The 13,726-nt window shown below is 39.0% G+C and overlaps 1 protein-coding gene across 9 annotated transcripts in view; it reads left to right on the plus strand.

Annotated features, from left to right (window-relative positions):
• LOC122572518 overlaps positions 1 to 13,668 on the plus strand; it is a 41,423-nt gene extending 27,755 nt beyond the window's left edge. For 6 of the 9 annotated variants that reach the window (XM_043737556.1, XM_043737562.1, XM_043737557.1 and 3 more), the window contains exons 2-6: positions 8,091 to 8,160; positions 10,135 to 10,860; positions 11,268 to 11,496; positions 11,582 to 11,672; positions 12,203 to 13,668. In XM_043737556.1, coding sequence (XP_043593491.1) covers positions 8,109 to 8,160; positions 10,135 to 10,860; positions 11,268 to 11,496; positions 11,582 to 11,672; positions 12,203 to 12,313 — 1,209 coding nt within the window. In that variant the 5' untranslated portion in view covers positions 8,091 to 8,108 and the 3' untranslated portion in view covers positions 12,314 to 13,668. Of the gene's footprint in view, positions 1 to 631; positions 700 to 4,898; positions 5,140 to 7,173; positions 7,346 to 8,090; positions 8,161 to 10,134; positions 10,861 to 11,267; positions 11,497 to 11,581; positions 11,673 to 12,202 lie in introns of those variants that run through there. The other 3 variants (XM_043737559.1, XM_043737561.1, XM_043737554.1) reach the window with 3 other exon arrangements.
• Positions 13,669 to 13,726: the final 58 nt, after the last annotated feature.

Consider the following 13,726-nt stretch of genomic DNA (forward strand, 5'->3'; position numbering starts at 1 on the left):
TAGCAGAAGTTTCATGATGAGTAATCCTCTTTAAATGCTACCAAATGCGATCAAAAATGCCACGAGTGTTTCGAACAATCTAATTAAATACGTACAACGCTTTTTCCTTATTTCTACTTGTAGATTATGCTGCCACAGTTCGGGCACAGAAAAGTTGGAATCACGTTGCATAACACGATCCCGCTGGATCGAGTATTTTTCCTGTGAAATATGTATAGGAGAAACGTACAACTACCAACTAGAGACGCTCTGATCAGCTGATTGTTTGCGTTCACTCTATAAACGAAGTAGAACGGACCGCTGCGCTCGTTTCCCGTAATTGATGTTCGAAAATCAAATTTAATCGCGCTCGAATTAATAAACGCCCACAGAGCCGTGTACCGTGAACGAGAGTACGTAGAATGCGATTAACGGCCGGGTTTTTTGGTCTAGAAACGAAGTGGCACGGACCGTTTGCGGAAGCGTTCTCTCGTTTCTCCATCGTTGCGCCTCTCATTATCATCCACCTTCTCCATATCGATAACGTTCCTAGTTACAACACGTTTCGTGTTTCTCATGTTCCACTATATCTGTGATGATTCATTCATATATATATATATATATATACACGATAATCCCCTGGCTGTGTGTAGTTAACTCAAACGCAGTACTGGCAATCGCGTCGACGATCGTATACTCTCGTTTTCATCTTACACATATGTACGTATTATTGTTGATAAGTAGACTGCGGATTTTTCTGCGCTTTAAATAAAAAATTTCTGCGAAATTTAAATAAAAAAGAAAAAAATACACACGTATTTTGTGGTGTAGAAAAATATACAAATTATTCAAAGTGACGATGAAAGTTACGAGTTTAGATAACGAAACAAGTTTATAGCCGAGTTCCATTTCTTTCGTCGTATTCGTGTAAATTTCAATTTGCATAAACATCCGCAGTTTATTCGTGTTGTTGTGTCTAATAAGTATAATTAATGGTATACTTTGATGCGAATGCTTTATGGCTAAAAAATAGCTGCACGGAAACTGTGAAGATATTTTGTCAAATATCGTGCAAGCGTACCGGCAATGGTAAATTTGTTAAATCTGTGCTAACTTTATTGTATGCTTGTTTACGATCGAATTAGTTTTCTCTTAAGCCGTGCAGCTATTTCTCGTTCATGGATATAAATTTATGTTGATATTAAAACCACTTTTAAATCGGATTATCTTTCTTTAAATCATTGAGCTACGAAATTTCATCTACGAACCAGATTTATCTCTTCTTGAACCGCGAAACTATTAAATGTAGTTTATTCTATAACTTTCGAGTCAACGTTAAAGCTATTTTTATATCGAATTATCTTTTCTCAAACCATCGAGCTATTCGATTCCGTCTATAAACAGCTTATAAATTAATATTAATTTAGATTAATATTAACCTTCTGATCGATATCCAAGCTACTTTTATATCGAATTATCATCGAGCTATTGAACTTGATTATATTGCCTTTGAGTTAATTGGCAAGAGGACGTGTCATGTACGTACATAGCTAAATACACGACCAACGACGATTGCCAGTTTCTCACAGTTTGTCTCGGTTCAGGAACTTGTACACGCGGTATCATTCATTCAATCGTGCCACTTGACAAGGTCGTGCTGTTTGACACGATCCGGAATCTCGGTCCTTCTTAAACATCTGTCACGATGAATTACAATGGAATTACTCCGACCAGCCAGATATCGTTGTACTACATACGTCTCAATCGCTACATTGTTACGCAGTAACAAGATTACACAATAGCGACAATAAGGAGTAGTACGTGACACGGAATTCAATCGTCATCCTCGTCATCTCTAGTGTAAGAAGGTTTCAAGAGGCTTTGTGCATTCGAAAAGGAACGTTTGATTTAGGAGGAGAGAGCGGCAGGCACTCGAGGGTGACATAAATTAGTCCTTTTTCAATATCGCAATTCGAAAGAAGAAGAAGAAGTTGACCAGCTTCGAATAGAAAGTTGGGGATGAAAGTTTGGAAACGTAACGATTTATCGCTTTATAGATTTCTTTAGGAGCCTTCGGAGACGATCGATATTATTGTTAACATTTGGGTAACGATCAAGTTGGCAACTAAGTGATTGCGGATTTTGCCATTGGACGGTATTGACAAGATCCGCAATCACTTAGTTGCCAAGCCAATAACATCCTCGAAATTCTCAACGTTTTATCGACGATATACAGGGTGTGCAGAAGTTTAGCGTTCAAACTTTGCCAGTGTATTCTATAAGTAGAAATAAAACTAAGAAAGGAGCACGAAACGTAAAGCTTCGTTTTTCAATACAAAGGTGGTATCGATGTGCTGTGGAATTTATCGTTGGATCGATTTTCTCTTATTTCTTCATGTGCGATTTTCGTTCGAGTGATTAATTTACGAACGAAGCGAACAGAACGAAAGTGAAACGATACATTTGTCGTTGTATGATCGTGCACATACAGCGAACATATGTGCCTCGTATCAGCATCTACTATGAACGTTTATCTTGTTTTATCTTGTATTAAATTTAGAGGAAGTGTGTACATTGTACATTTCTCGCAGTCCATAATTTCGTTGTAACTTATTAATCAAACGCTTATGCACTTTCTGCCGCGTGACATTTCAGTCTTATTTCTACTTATAGAACACACTGGCAAAGTTTCAACGTTAAACCTCTGGATACCCTGTGTATCGATCCTCTGGAGGGTGTCCTACGCACGATAACGTCGAGAATGTTAAATATTAATGATAATATTGACGATGATATCGATCGGCTGAACGACGCTCGTTTAGAATTATTTTTCGAAAAATTTCATTGTTATTTCGATCATTTCGATTGTTCACATTTAGGTAGCGGTATGACGCGACGATACAGTTATAAAATTGCACGCTTTAAAGTTTGATGATTTTATCACTCTTCCTTTGAACGTTGAATATTTCTAATCATTATTTCATCGTTAAAATTCATTACGGTAAACGCTAATTTATTTATTATTTTTATTGCTCAAATTTGTTACTTGTTTGAATTTATAACGCATCGGAGCAATTAATTTCTTACTCTTTGGTTCGGTTTTAACATAACTGAATTCATTAATACGAAAGTTCCTGTTACTTTAGCTACGCAAAACACTGAGTCACTTTTGTATCCTGACTCGATGCTTTGCGTGGACCAAGAAAATCGACTATTTCACGACCATGACACATAGAAGAGGTATTTTTTAGCAGGATCATCGATGCTAACGGACCCTGTCGCGTGGCGAGTTAACGGAACGCCATATCAAAAAAGATTTTTGTCCTCTGCCTTTTCTTTTCGTATAAATAAATTCGACAATTCTTATATTTCTTAAAAAAAAGGAGAGAGAGAGAGAGAGAGAGAGAGAAGAAGGAAAGAGAAGGTCCACTCTTTCGTAGGAAGAAAGGAACCAGGCGTAAGAATCCTGTCTTTATGCCTTCTCATGAATCATCAAAACAGGCCAAGGCTTATTATAATATTGGGTTGGTAACTAAGTAATTGCGGATTTTGTCATTAGGTGGTATTGACAAAATCCGCAATTACTTAGTTGCCAATACTTTCATGCTCTTAGATAACGTATTCTTACTAATGGTGATTCACTATCTAACAACGTGTAAAGAAAATACACTAATCTTGGAACACTTTGGTTATTTTGTCTTACGTGCCACGAGTTATCCTACGCGTATTAAGCGAACAACCGAAAATGTAACTTTAAACGTAATAAGCGCGAAACATTCGCGTCGTAAACATTAATTCAATTCTTTGCTATTAAAGTATCCATAAGCTTTTTATCAGTTGGTAAATTTGAAACAGGCTTACATTACATTAGCATCGTTATTAATAACAATACCACGTCCTAGTTACCTTATATTAATATTAATACAATTAATATGTTATTTTACATTTATGTTAATCAATATAACAACACTGTGTACTAATTACATTAGTACTGTTATTAATAATAATACTGATGCAATGTAAACCGGTATAGTAATATTATCGTTAATCCTCTTGATCCGAGAAATTTCGTCAAACAATTTCCGTAAACGATTCTTTCGTCCATTAATTTTAATCAACATCTATTAATTTTGATAGAATTTAAAAGCCGCCACTCGGCGTGCAGAGATCAACGCCGAGTTCCTCCATCGCGTTTCATACATAAATAACTAAAACAAATAATTACGTAGCAAAATCGCGAACAAACCTGCCCCGGATTCGATCAAAGTAGGTAGAACGTACATATACGTCGCCCGGACTCGTTGCAAACATACAGGACGTATATATACGTCGCCCAGACTCGATACAAACATACAGGACGTATATATACGTCGCCCAGACTCGATACAAACATACAGGACGTATATATACGTCGCCCGGACTCGTTGCAAACATACAGGACGTATATATACGTCGTCCGGACTCGTTGCAAACATACAGGACGTATATATACGTCGTCCGGACTCGTTGCAAACATACAGGACGTATATATACGTCGTCCGGACTCGTTGCAAACATACAGGACGTATATATACGTCGTCCGGACTCGATGCAAACATACAGGACGTATATATACGTCGCGGACGATTGATAATAAAGAGTCGATAATTATCGTTATCATGAATAGTAATACTGTTGCGTACCAATCGCGTTAGCACGATATTAAACCGATACCGTAGCATATACTGCTACAATTTCGCAATCTAAGATTTTTTCTCTCGTCAGGCCGTTCCTTGTCTCTGACGTCACCAGTTGCAATTTCGATATGAACGAGTGCGAGAGTTTCGCAGGCGGAAAGGGAGCGGTTACGTGACGTTTGTTCCGGCATCTCGATTAAGGTTGGTCTAGAGGTTGGAAAATTGCGACATCGTTCGCAGAGATTGAGACCGGGCGTCGCGTCGCGGCGCGCCGTCGTGCATCCAGGTGCAACTGGTTACAGTCAGGAGAGCATGACCGGCCAGTGCGAATAACTGTATCAGATTTTTTGTGTACCTGGACTTCTCACTTTGTCAGAAGGTTTAATCGAACTGTGCTAAACTTTCCCGCCTCGTGTACATCTCTCTGGTCTGCCAACTTTCTGCAAGAGCTTGCTCGTTTTAACGGAGGAAAGGACGTTCCTTTGTGAGTTGTTAGAAAATCACTTCTTTTTTTTTTCATTGATTTATTTAAATATAAATGGTACAAGGTTATTTTGGGATACCTTTTGTTAGAAAGTGATCGAGTTTCACAGCGAAGATTTCCAGTTTCTCCGTCATTCTTTCTTGATAAGCGTCTTTTCAATTTTGCCAATTAACAATTTTTTACGGATTATATAGCTGAGGCATTTTTTTCGTTTACTAGAACCAGAGCTAACTCTTACACTTCTATGTAGGAATTAATCTTGTCTGACATATTCGCTTACATAAGTTTGATAATCTTTTAGAAACGATACGCGATCTTTGTTAGAAAGAAGAACGAAATCAGTTGATGGAATTTCGTCGGAATAAATTCCTAAGAGAAGCGCATTCTTTCACGAAGCTATGTCCTCTCTTAATTGATTCTCTGAACATACGTCGCGAAGCATAGTTAGTTTCAAATTTAATATCGAGACGAATTATGCAACGTAATAATTGGAAAACAATATGGAAAGTGAATTTGATATAAGAAAGTACGTGATACGAAAATTATATCTTGCCATTTAAAGATCCTATCTTCCATGGCCGAGCATTCGTGATTCAGCGATCTGCCCGGTTCTTAAAATTCTTTGCTTCGTGTTTCTGACGGTGAGTCACGCCGCACCGGATTGAGCAACCGATTACTCACTTAAGTATCCGATTTTCTGGATGACGAGGTAGCCGCGGTTGTTCAGCCGACCGCGAATCTCCTTCCATAGCCAGATAACGCATCGACTTTCCCGTCGATCGAAGTTTATTTTTCGATCTGATCGATTGTGTTTATCACAGCGAAGAATGCGATACTATTAGATTGCTGCACATGTTCTTCCCACTCGAGTAAATACATCTTCCAGAGATACAATTTTTTACACGTAAACAACTGAAGCGCAATTAAAATTCCAATGAAGAGGCACGCGAGAAGGAAAAGCGCGATATACCGATTTTCCTTGATTTTCTAATCTTTGCGCTTCGTAAATCCCATCGTTCGACGACCAGCAGCGTACTTACATAATTTCCATCTGTTAAATCGAAAGATACAAAGATTATTTGGAAATAGCTGATAAATCTCTACCGAGTTTCGTAACGAATCGATGGTACGCACAGTGTTACGACGATCGGTATTTTTAGAGTGTTCGGGAAACTGGCGAACATACGGGTACAGTTAAGGTGAAAATGAAGCAGAAGTAAAGAAAGCGCTGATACAAAGCTCGTTTCGGGATTGTTCTTTAACGTCGACGATACAAACCTGCACAGATGAACTCGTTACAAATCATTACACGCGCGTGCCATCGTATTTCACCACACGACTATCCGTTTCTACAGAGATAGAAATTGCAGAGCGATCCAATAGCTCGATACTTCCACGTATTTTATATATTTTGAAAAACATTACACCGATTCGTGCACGTTTTTCTGACGATGTTATCTAAACCATTCGTACGGTTGATAATCGTCTTAGTCCACGAAACTTATCTCGTTTTAATCATTTTGAAAGCTGTGTTATCACGGATCGATGATCATCTCCGGCAGTCAGAGAACGTTTGATCGTTATCAGCGGAGTTTTCAGTTTGTGGTCGATTAAAAAAGCTGCTGGTACTCGGTACGCGTTAACATCAGCTCTAAATCAATCTGTGGAGCACGTTGGTCGAGTGCGAACGTTCGAGCAACACTCAATCCACGTCGACGCCTGATATTTCCGCGTATCCACGTGACTAATGGATCATTGTCCTGACAAGTACAACGAGAGGGCACCGAGTCAAAATTCACCGACAGAGATCCACGAAACGTGGCGGACAATTTAAACAATCGACCAAGACAAGTGGAATTTACAACGAGCTCCTCCGTGTGCCCTATACCTGTTAAACATAATCGTTTCGCGTCGTTAACTTGAACAGAAGAGTACAGTCCATACTGAGAGAATAAAAGATCTGCGCAAGTTGTTTCACCTCCCACCTTCATTCTTTCCGGTTTCGAAGCTTAATGGTCATCGTCGCGATTCAAGGAAGCAGTCGAGTGGATATTCCGCGATGATTGCCGATATCTTAAGCCGCGTACTCGTTACCAAACGTGTTTGCAGGATGCTTAGGAACGCCTTATAATTATCCTACGATCATCTCGCGAACAGTGCTCGTCACAACTCGATGAACAGTTCTGGAGATCTACGAACTTATTTCGTACGTATACGGCGACAGACCGGTCGTAAGATTGCCTCGTAATCTTGGAAAACAGGACTGGCGTTTGCTGAAGATTACTTTTCACCGAGTATCGTGTAATGCAATAGCAGCGTGCTTGGCAACTAAGTGATTGCGGATTTTAGCATTACCACCTAGTGACAAAATCCGCAGTCACTTAGTTGCCAAGCCAATAATATCGTCGACATTTTCGACGTTTTATCGACGATATACGAGGTGTGCAGAAGTTTAGCGTTCAAACTTTGCCATTGCATTTTATAAGTAGAAATGAAACTAAAAAAAAGAAGCACGAAACGTAAAGCTTCGTTTATCGATACAAAGATGGTATCGATGTGCTATGGAATTTATCGTTAGATCGATATTATTGTTAACATTTGGATAACGATCAAGTTGGCAACTAAATGATCGCGGATCTTGTCGATACCACTTAATGGCAAAATTCGCGGTCATTTAGTTGCCAACCCAATAATCTTATCTTGCACTGGACCTTTTAGCTTGAGCGAAGGATTTCACGAATTTCTAGAATTATTACGGTGTCCGTCGTCGTATCCAAGTACGGTGTGTTCTGACGTAATGTTTCACGAACGTATTCGCCAACTGTGTACAAAGACGACGAATGGTTTACGAATTGTTGGCGAACCAAAGCTGGCACACGCCTCTGTTTCGCGATGGTTATTGCAATGGTTGGTGCTGCTTTGATCGACTGATTTTTCCAACTCTGTTTCAGGCACACGCAGATGACGCGATGACGCTGCATTGGTGGATGCACTGGTTCTGGGTTACCGCTCAATTTCTCGGTACGTTCTGAATAATCTTTAAAATCAAGGACATCTGGCTACTTCGTTTTCTTACTTCTTTCACGCGTTCCCAGACATTTAGTTCAACTCGTTCAGCAACTGAGCCGAAATTCAAATTCGTCTACGAATTCTAGTTCATGTTCCAGCATTTACGATCTAAATAGAAGTGGCGTGAAACGCCGTACGCATGCAATTACGATAGACGTTTATATCGAGAGAGGAAAATCTTGCCAAGGACTCTCGCAACTACGATATTCACTTGCTTCTCTCCATCGTCCAGAAACTGTCCGAACGTGGCAATAATTTTTCACGAACAAATAGCCTTCGTATTATGTAACGGAGTTAGTAGCAATAGCGGTATAAATAATGTTAGTAATAACAAAAATACCAGTAGAGATAATAATAATATAGCCTTTCGTTCTGTAGTCGAAGTTCCCGTTCGAATAATTAAATTAAAGAAGCGATTCTCGTGTAACAACGGTAGAAGCAAGTGATCTTTGTTCATTTTTTTTTTCTTTTAGACTAACTATTTACCGATTACGTGGGACCAGACCTTCTTCGATGTAATTTCTTTATTTCAGTTCTTCTTATTGTTCATTGTATATCATCCTAGTCTCGTGAGACCATCTTTGACGATGTAATCGACGTTGGCGTGCAGTGTGCTATCGTAACCGTCAGAATGCAAAAGTTAAGACATTTTTTTTTTAAATTGCAGCGACCTTGAAATCTTCTCCGAACGCGACGTTACGATTATTAAACGAATACCTTCATCTTTTATTACATATTCCTGCAGCTAACATCCAGACGTTTTCAAAACGCTAGAAACTTGCGCCTCTCGCACCATCCGCTGTCGTGACACTTTCTTTCGTTCTTCTTAAATTGCTTACAATCAATTCCACATTGGAAATTATAAGTATGTTTGATGGCTTTGTTTAGCGACGTGAAAGCAACCTTATTAGTTGCACCGTATGTTGTCTATTGCATACAATGCATACGACAGACGTAAGATCGTTATTCTCTAGCGACCTCAGAACATCAAGAATTTATCTTTGTTCTCTTTCTTTCTTTTCTTTTTTATACAAGACCACGTATCATTTACCGAGTCTGGTTACCAGATTTAGCAGCATATATTTTTTTAATCTGTAATTTTTAATCTGTCCGATCGTTTGCTTCGCTATCGCGATACAAACTTTTAAGTAGCTCGAGTTTAAAAACGACGCTGGCAACGGACTGACTTTTGGAAACATTGACAAGCTACGATCTTTGGCAATGCCAGTAGCAACATTACGGGAAACATCTTTGAGTGTTCCCGTGGCATAGCGGATGATGCAAAAGACAACGAGCTCGTAGTGTTTTGCAAAAGTCTGGATGCCAGCTACGAGAATACGTGATGAAGGACGGAGATATACGTTAAAAAATGTTAACACGCCATTCGCAGAAGGTTTCTAGCTCGTCGCAAGATCAAATACACCATTTGCATATCGTGCAATTTTTGTCCGACACATTTTTTCCTGTCGTTCGTGCTTTTCGATATATTCGAAGATGAAGATTCCAGATAAACCGGACACACTGTATGTATAACATACGCACGAAACACGTACTTGCCCCTCGATGAATCCTGATAAATGGAACGCTAAAGGAGCACTCAGGCGATCAATATTATTGTCAATATTTAAGGTTCTCAATATCATCGTACGTAAAAGACCCTCTAGATGGTCAATATTATATTGTCGGTAGAATGTTGAGAGCCTTAAATATTGACAACGATATCGATCGTTTGAACGCTCCTTGCTACATTGTGTTTAATTAAAACGTACAGCGAATGATAATGTTCGAAGTAAAAGAATTACTTTGCATCTGATACGTTCAAAGTACGAGCAACTGGATAGTGAAATATATGCTACGTGTAGCTAAATTAAGTGCGTATAAACAGACCTGTACTCTGTATGTAAGATGGGAATTTGTGATTTTCAGTGATCTTAGGGAACCCAGTGCCGTCGAGCACGGCGGAGCCGCGTGGCCAGGTGCAGGATCGCCTGAGCTCAGAACCGACATCCGAAATCGCTTCTATAGAAGCGGAGAGATCATCCGAGCTTCGACAGAGCTTCCGCGTAGCCAAAGCAATCGGTCTTCATCCTCCCACAAATACAGCAGTGATCTTGGAGAGACAGTCGAGCACGATCTCCACTCCCATGGAGGTCGGTCCGAGTGTTATCGAAAGCAGTACCGATCCCATAGACGAGTATCACGGAGGAAACGCGAGCAACGCTGTCGTCAATCTGGACACCGTGAAAAGCTTCACGCCGCAGTTAATCAGCGACGTAGCCGGTGTAGAGAGGATTCGAAATACTGCAACGAAGAAGGATAGTAAAATCACGTGGATCCTAACAACGAACAAAACAGGCGGTAGATCGAAGTACGAACAGGAAGAGAAAGTCGATGAAAATGGGAATCGGAACGCCAGCGCGGACGAAGTGGAGGATCTCACGGTGCTACCTCTTCAGGAAGAGGTGTCTAGAATCAGGCTGGTACTGAATAAAACGAAACCCTCCTCGCTTTTATCTTCCTCGTCCTCCTCTTTCTCGTCATCCGCTGGTAGTTCCGGCATCAAGACGTTCAATCGATCGGATGACATCGAAATCAACGGAGAGTTGATAGAGGAGCCACGTGTGTTCGCCACTGCTGCTTCCATTCTGGAAGGTAACTCTTTTTTCTTCTTTACAAAGTTTTCCCCTTTTAGATAGATTTTTTACTTGTTAACGAGATTTTGATATTGGCTATAACGACACGACGAGTAAAGGAAAATAGTACGATAGAACGAATAAACGCTGTTGCGTAGCTGTTACGATATCAGTTAGAATCGTTTGAAACGTCATTTTTGTAATATGAAGTGAAAAATGTATCTGGTTGGGAATTTTGCTGCTCCATTGTATGCGTTACGTGCATATAAAGATTTCTGTAAAATATCGAAACTCGATCTGCCTGTTAAAGGGAGAGTGAGATTGGGACGTAAAAGGTTGCAGAATCGTAAGAGAATTTAAATAGAAATCGAGATCTTCTTTGGAATTGCGTTGTATCAATAACGATCTGATGTAAATGCGTTACAGTCGGAGTGAGCGAATCAACACGATTGAGCAGAGCGCGGAACACATTTCCCAAAGAGTTCCAAAGGGATCAGGTACAGGGAGACCATCTTACCGATTACAATAAAAGCAATAACGAGAAGCAGGAAAGCGGTTCGAGATCAACGGTAGACATCGCCGCTATTACCGGAAGCTGCGTAGCGACTGTAGTTTTGCTCAGCACAATGGGTAGCCTTGGATTCATTATGTACAGGTAATTAACGCGTTACGAACCGAATCTTGTTGCGTAGGAGACGAAACGACTTTCAGCATTGCATAGAAAAATGATTTCGTTACAGACGTAGGTACCTGAATCCGCCACAAACGCTTAACAGCGACAAATGCAGTAACCCCGATAGTTCCGGTTATATCGATGATTCCACGATTCGCGTAAGTACGAGTATTAAAAGGCATATTGAAGCTTGTGACGGTTGTACAATAGTAGGAGTATAACTATGGATGAATTCGATGGTGGAGTTCCTATTTGAAATTCGCAACATTGCGTTAAATATTGTATATTTAGATTTACATCATGATCCCAATATGTTTCAATTTCATTTGTACAATTTGCCAAAATCGTCTTTCAAATAACGTCGAATGATTCCACAACAAGCGTGATCACTCGCCTGACTTTTATGTGGCAGGAGATCATAGTGGTGAAAAGATCATAGTAATGAAGTATTTTGTTGTTATTAAAAGTACTGAAGGTATTTAAAATTAAAGAAAACGTGTCGCAAATACACACGCATTTAAATAAGATTGCAATTTGGTTGACTAAAACGATTAAACGAATAATTCTGTCAAGTATTGTAAAACACGAATGACCAATATTTTGTAAATATTGGCCACTATGATACTCCGCTAATCAAATGATCCTTAATGGTAATACGTAATGTATCAAAATAAACGTTCGTTTACAGGATAATTCCGAAGAAATGTACAGCTTGGATAATGATTCGTTTTTAAATTCGCTAGAAGCGATGACAATACAAAATTATTGGACGGACAGTGTGAAGCATACGAAACTATGACAAAAGAAGATAATTCAACCCGGAAAGAGGATGGAAACGTTCAGTATTTCTGATGGCGAGGCGCACGAACAAATATCGTTGTTGGAACAATAGCATGTACTTACTCGATGAGTGCCCGGAAGAAAGTGAATATTTGCCGTAGTATAATTGTATAGACACGCAGGAACGTTGTTTTCCTCCGAATGTTTGAACGCAATGGCTGGTTAGCGATTCCGATAAAAATATGAGCGTATAAAATATTTTAAGTCGAAGATTTTCAAAGACGTTTTAGGTAAAAAGAAAACTCCGTCGGTCTTACGATTTCTTAAAGAAAGCTTGACGATATATCAAAATTGCATGGTCTGCGCGCATTCCTGTATTCGCGTTATACATGGAACACGCGTGCGAATTTGTGAATATATCGCGTGCGATGTATAACGTGGTACACGCACATGCCTGAATTTTGATTTTGTCACCCGTTCTCTCTATTTTTCTACCATGATAACAATTGGCAATGATCGAGGTATTATTAAAGAAAGACAGCGATACCGTCACTTTCGTCGGACTGCAGTGATCGAATAGTGCAATAAAATGTACTTCATTGATGCGATAATTATAACGAGATAATCTTTTTAGAGCGGTAAGTACAAATAAAACGATTAATGTTTAGCTAAATATTATTATATTAAAGGCGTGAAACGTAATTTAATAAAACTGAATTCCTACGAATCGTCGGAGAACTAATCGTATCATGATAAGAACTACTTCCGTACTACTTGTACCATCTTGGATTTCGATTTCTACAAACTGTATTCACGTATATCGTCTCTTAATTTAAGATTCAACTTCAACGTTTCTTACAGTCTTCGAACTTTTATTGAAAGATTAACGCGGTTCTAAATAGAATAACGGGATCTGAATATCTTCTCGCTTGCATACATGGTCAGCTTCGAATATTTTCAAGATGTAGAATCGGGCTAATAAAAAATCGGACCAAATACATACCGTAGTTTATAGCTTTATGCCTTTATAACATATCCAGCAAGAGGAAGTAAGGAGATTTCATTCTCGTGTTTTCCACTTAACTTCTAGCTTGTACATATGTACATCTACATGTACTATACAATTAATTATGTTATTAAGTATGTCTATGTATAGATGTGCGAATTTATGACGGTTCCTCGGAGCCTTGGAATTACAGTTTACGTTCTAGTAGAAGTTAGCATTTGTTTGTTCGAATATATTTCTATACGAACCTTGGACCGTGAACGAAGAGGAGGATTTCTTGTGATAGATCGTAGCGTTTAATAAATGTAAACTTATTATTAATTTGTTTTATGCTGATGATTGTGAATAAATCTACACGTATATTATTATTATTATTATTATTATTATTATTATTATTATTATTATTATTGTTATTATTATTATTAT

Source organism: Bombus pyrosoma, linkage group LG11 (genome assembly GCF_014825855.1).
Source record: "Bombus pyrosoma isolate SC7728 linkage group LG11, ASM1482585v1, whole genome shotgun sequence".
In the NCBI taxonomy this organism is placed as follows: domain Eukaryota; kingdom Metazoa; phylum Arthropoda; class Insecta; order Hymenoptera; family Apidae; genus Bombus; species Bombus pyrosoma.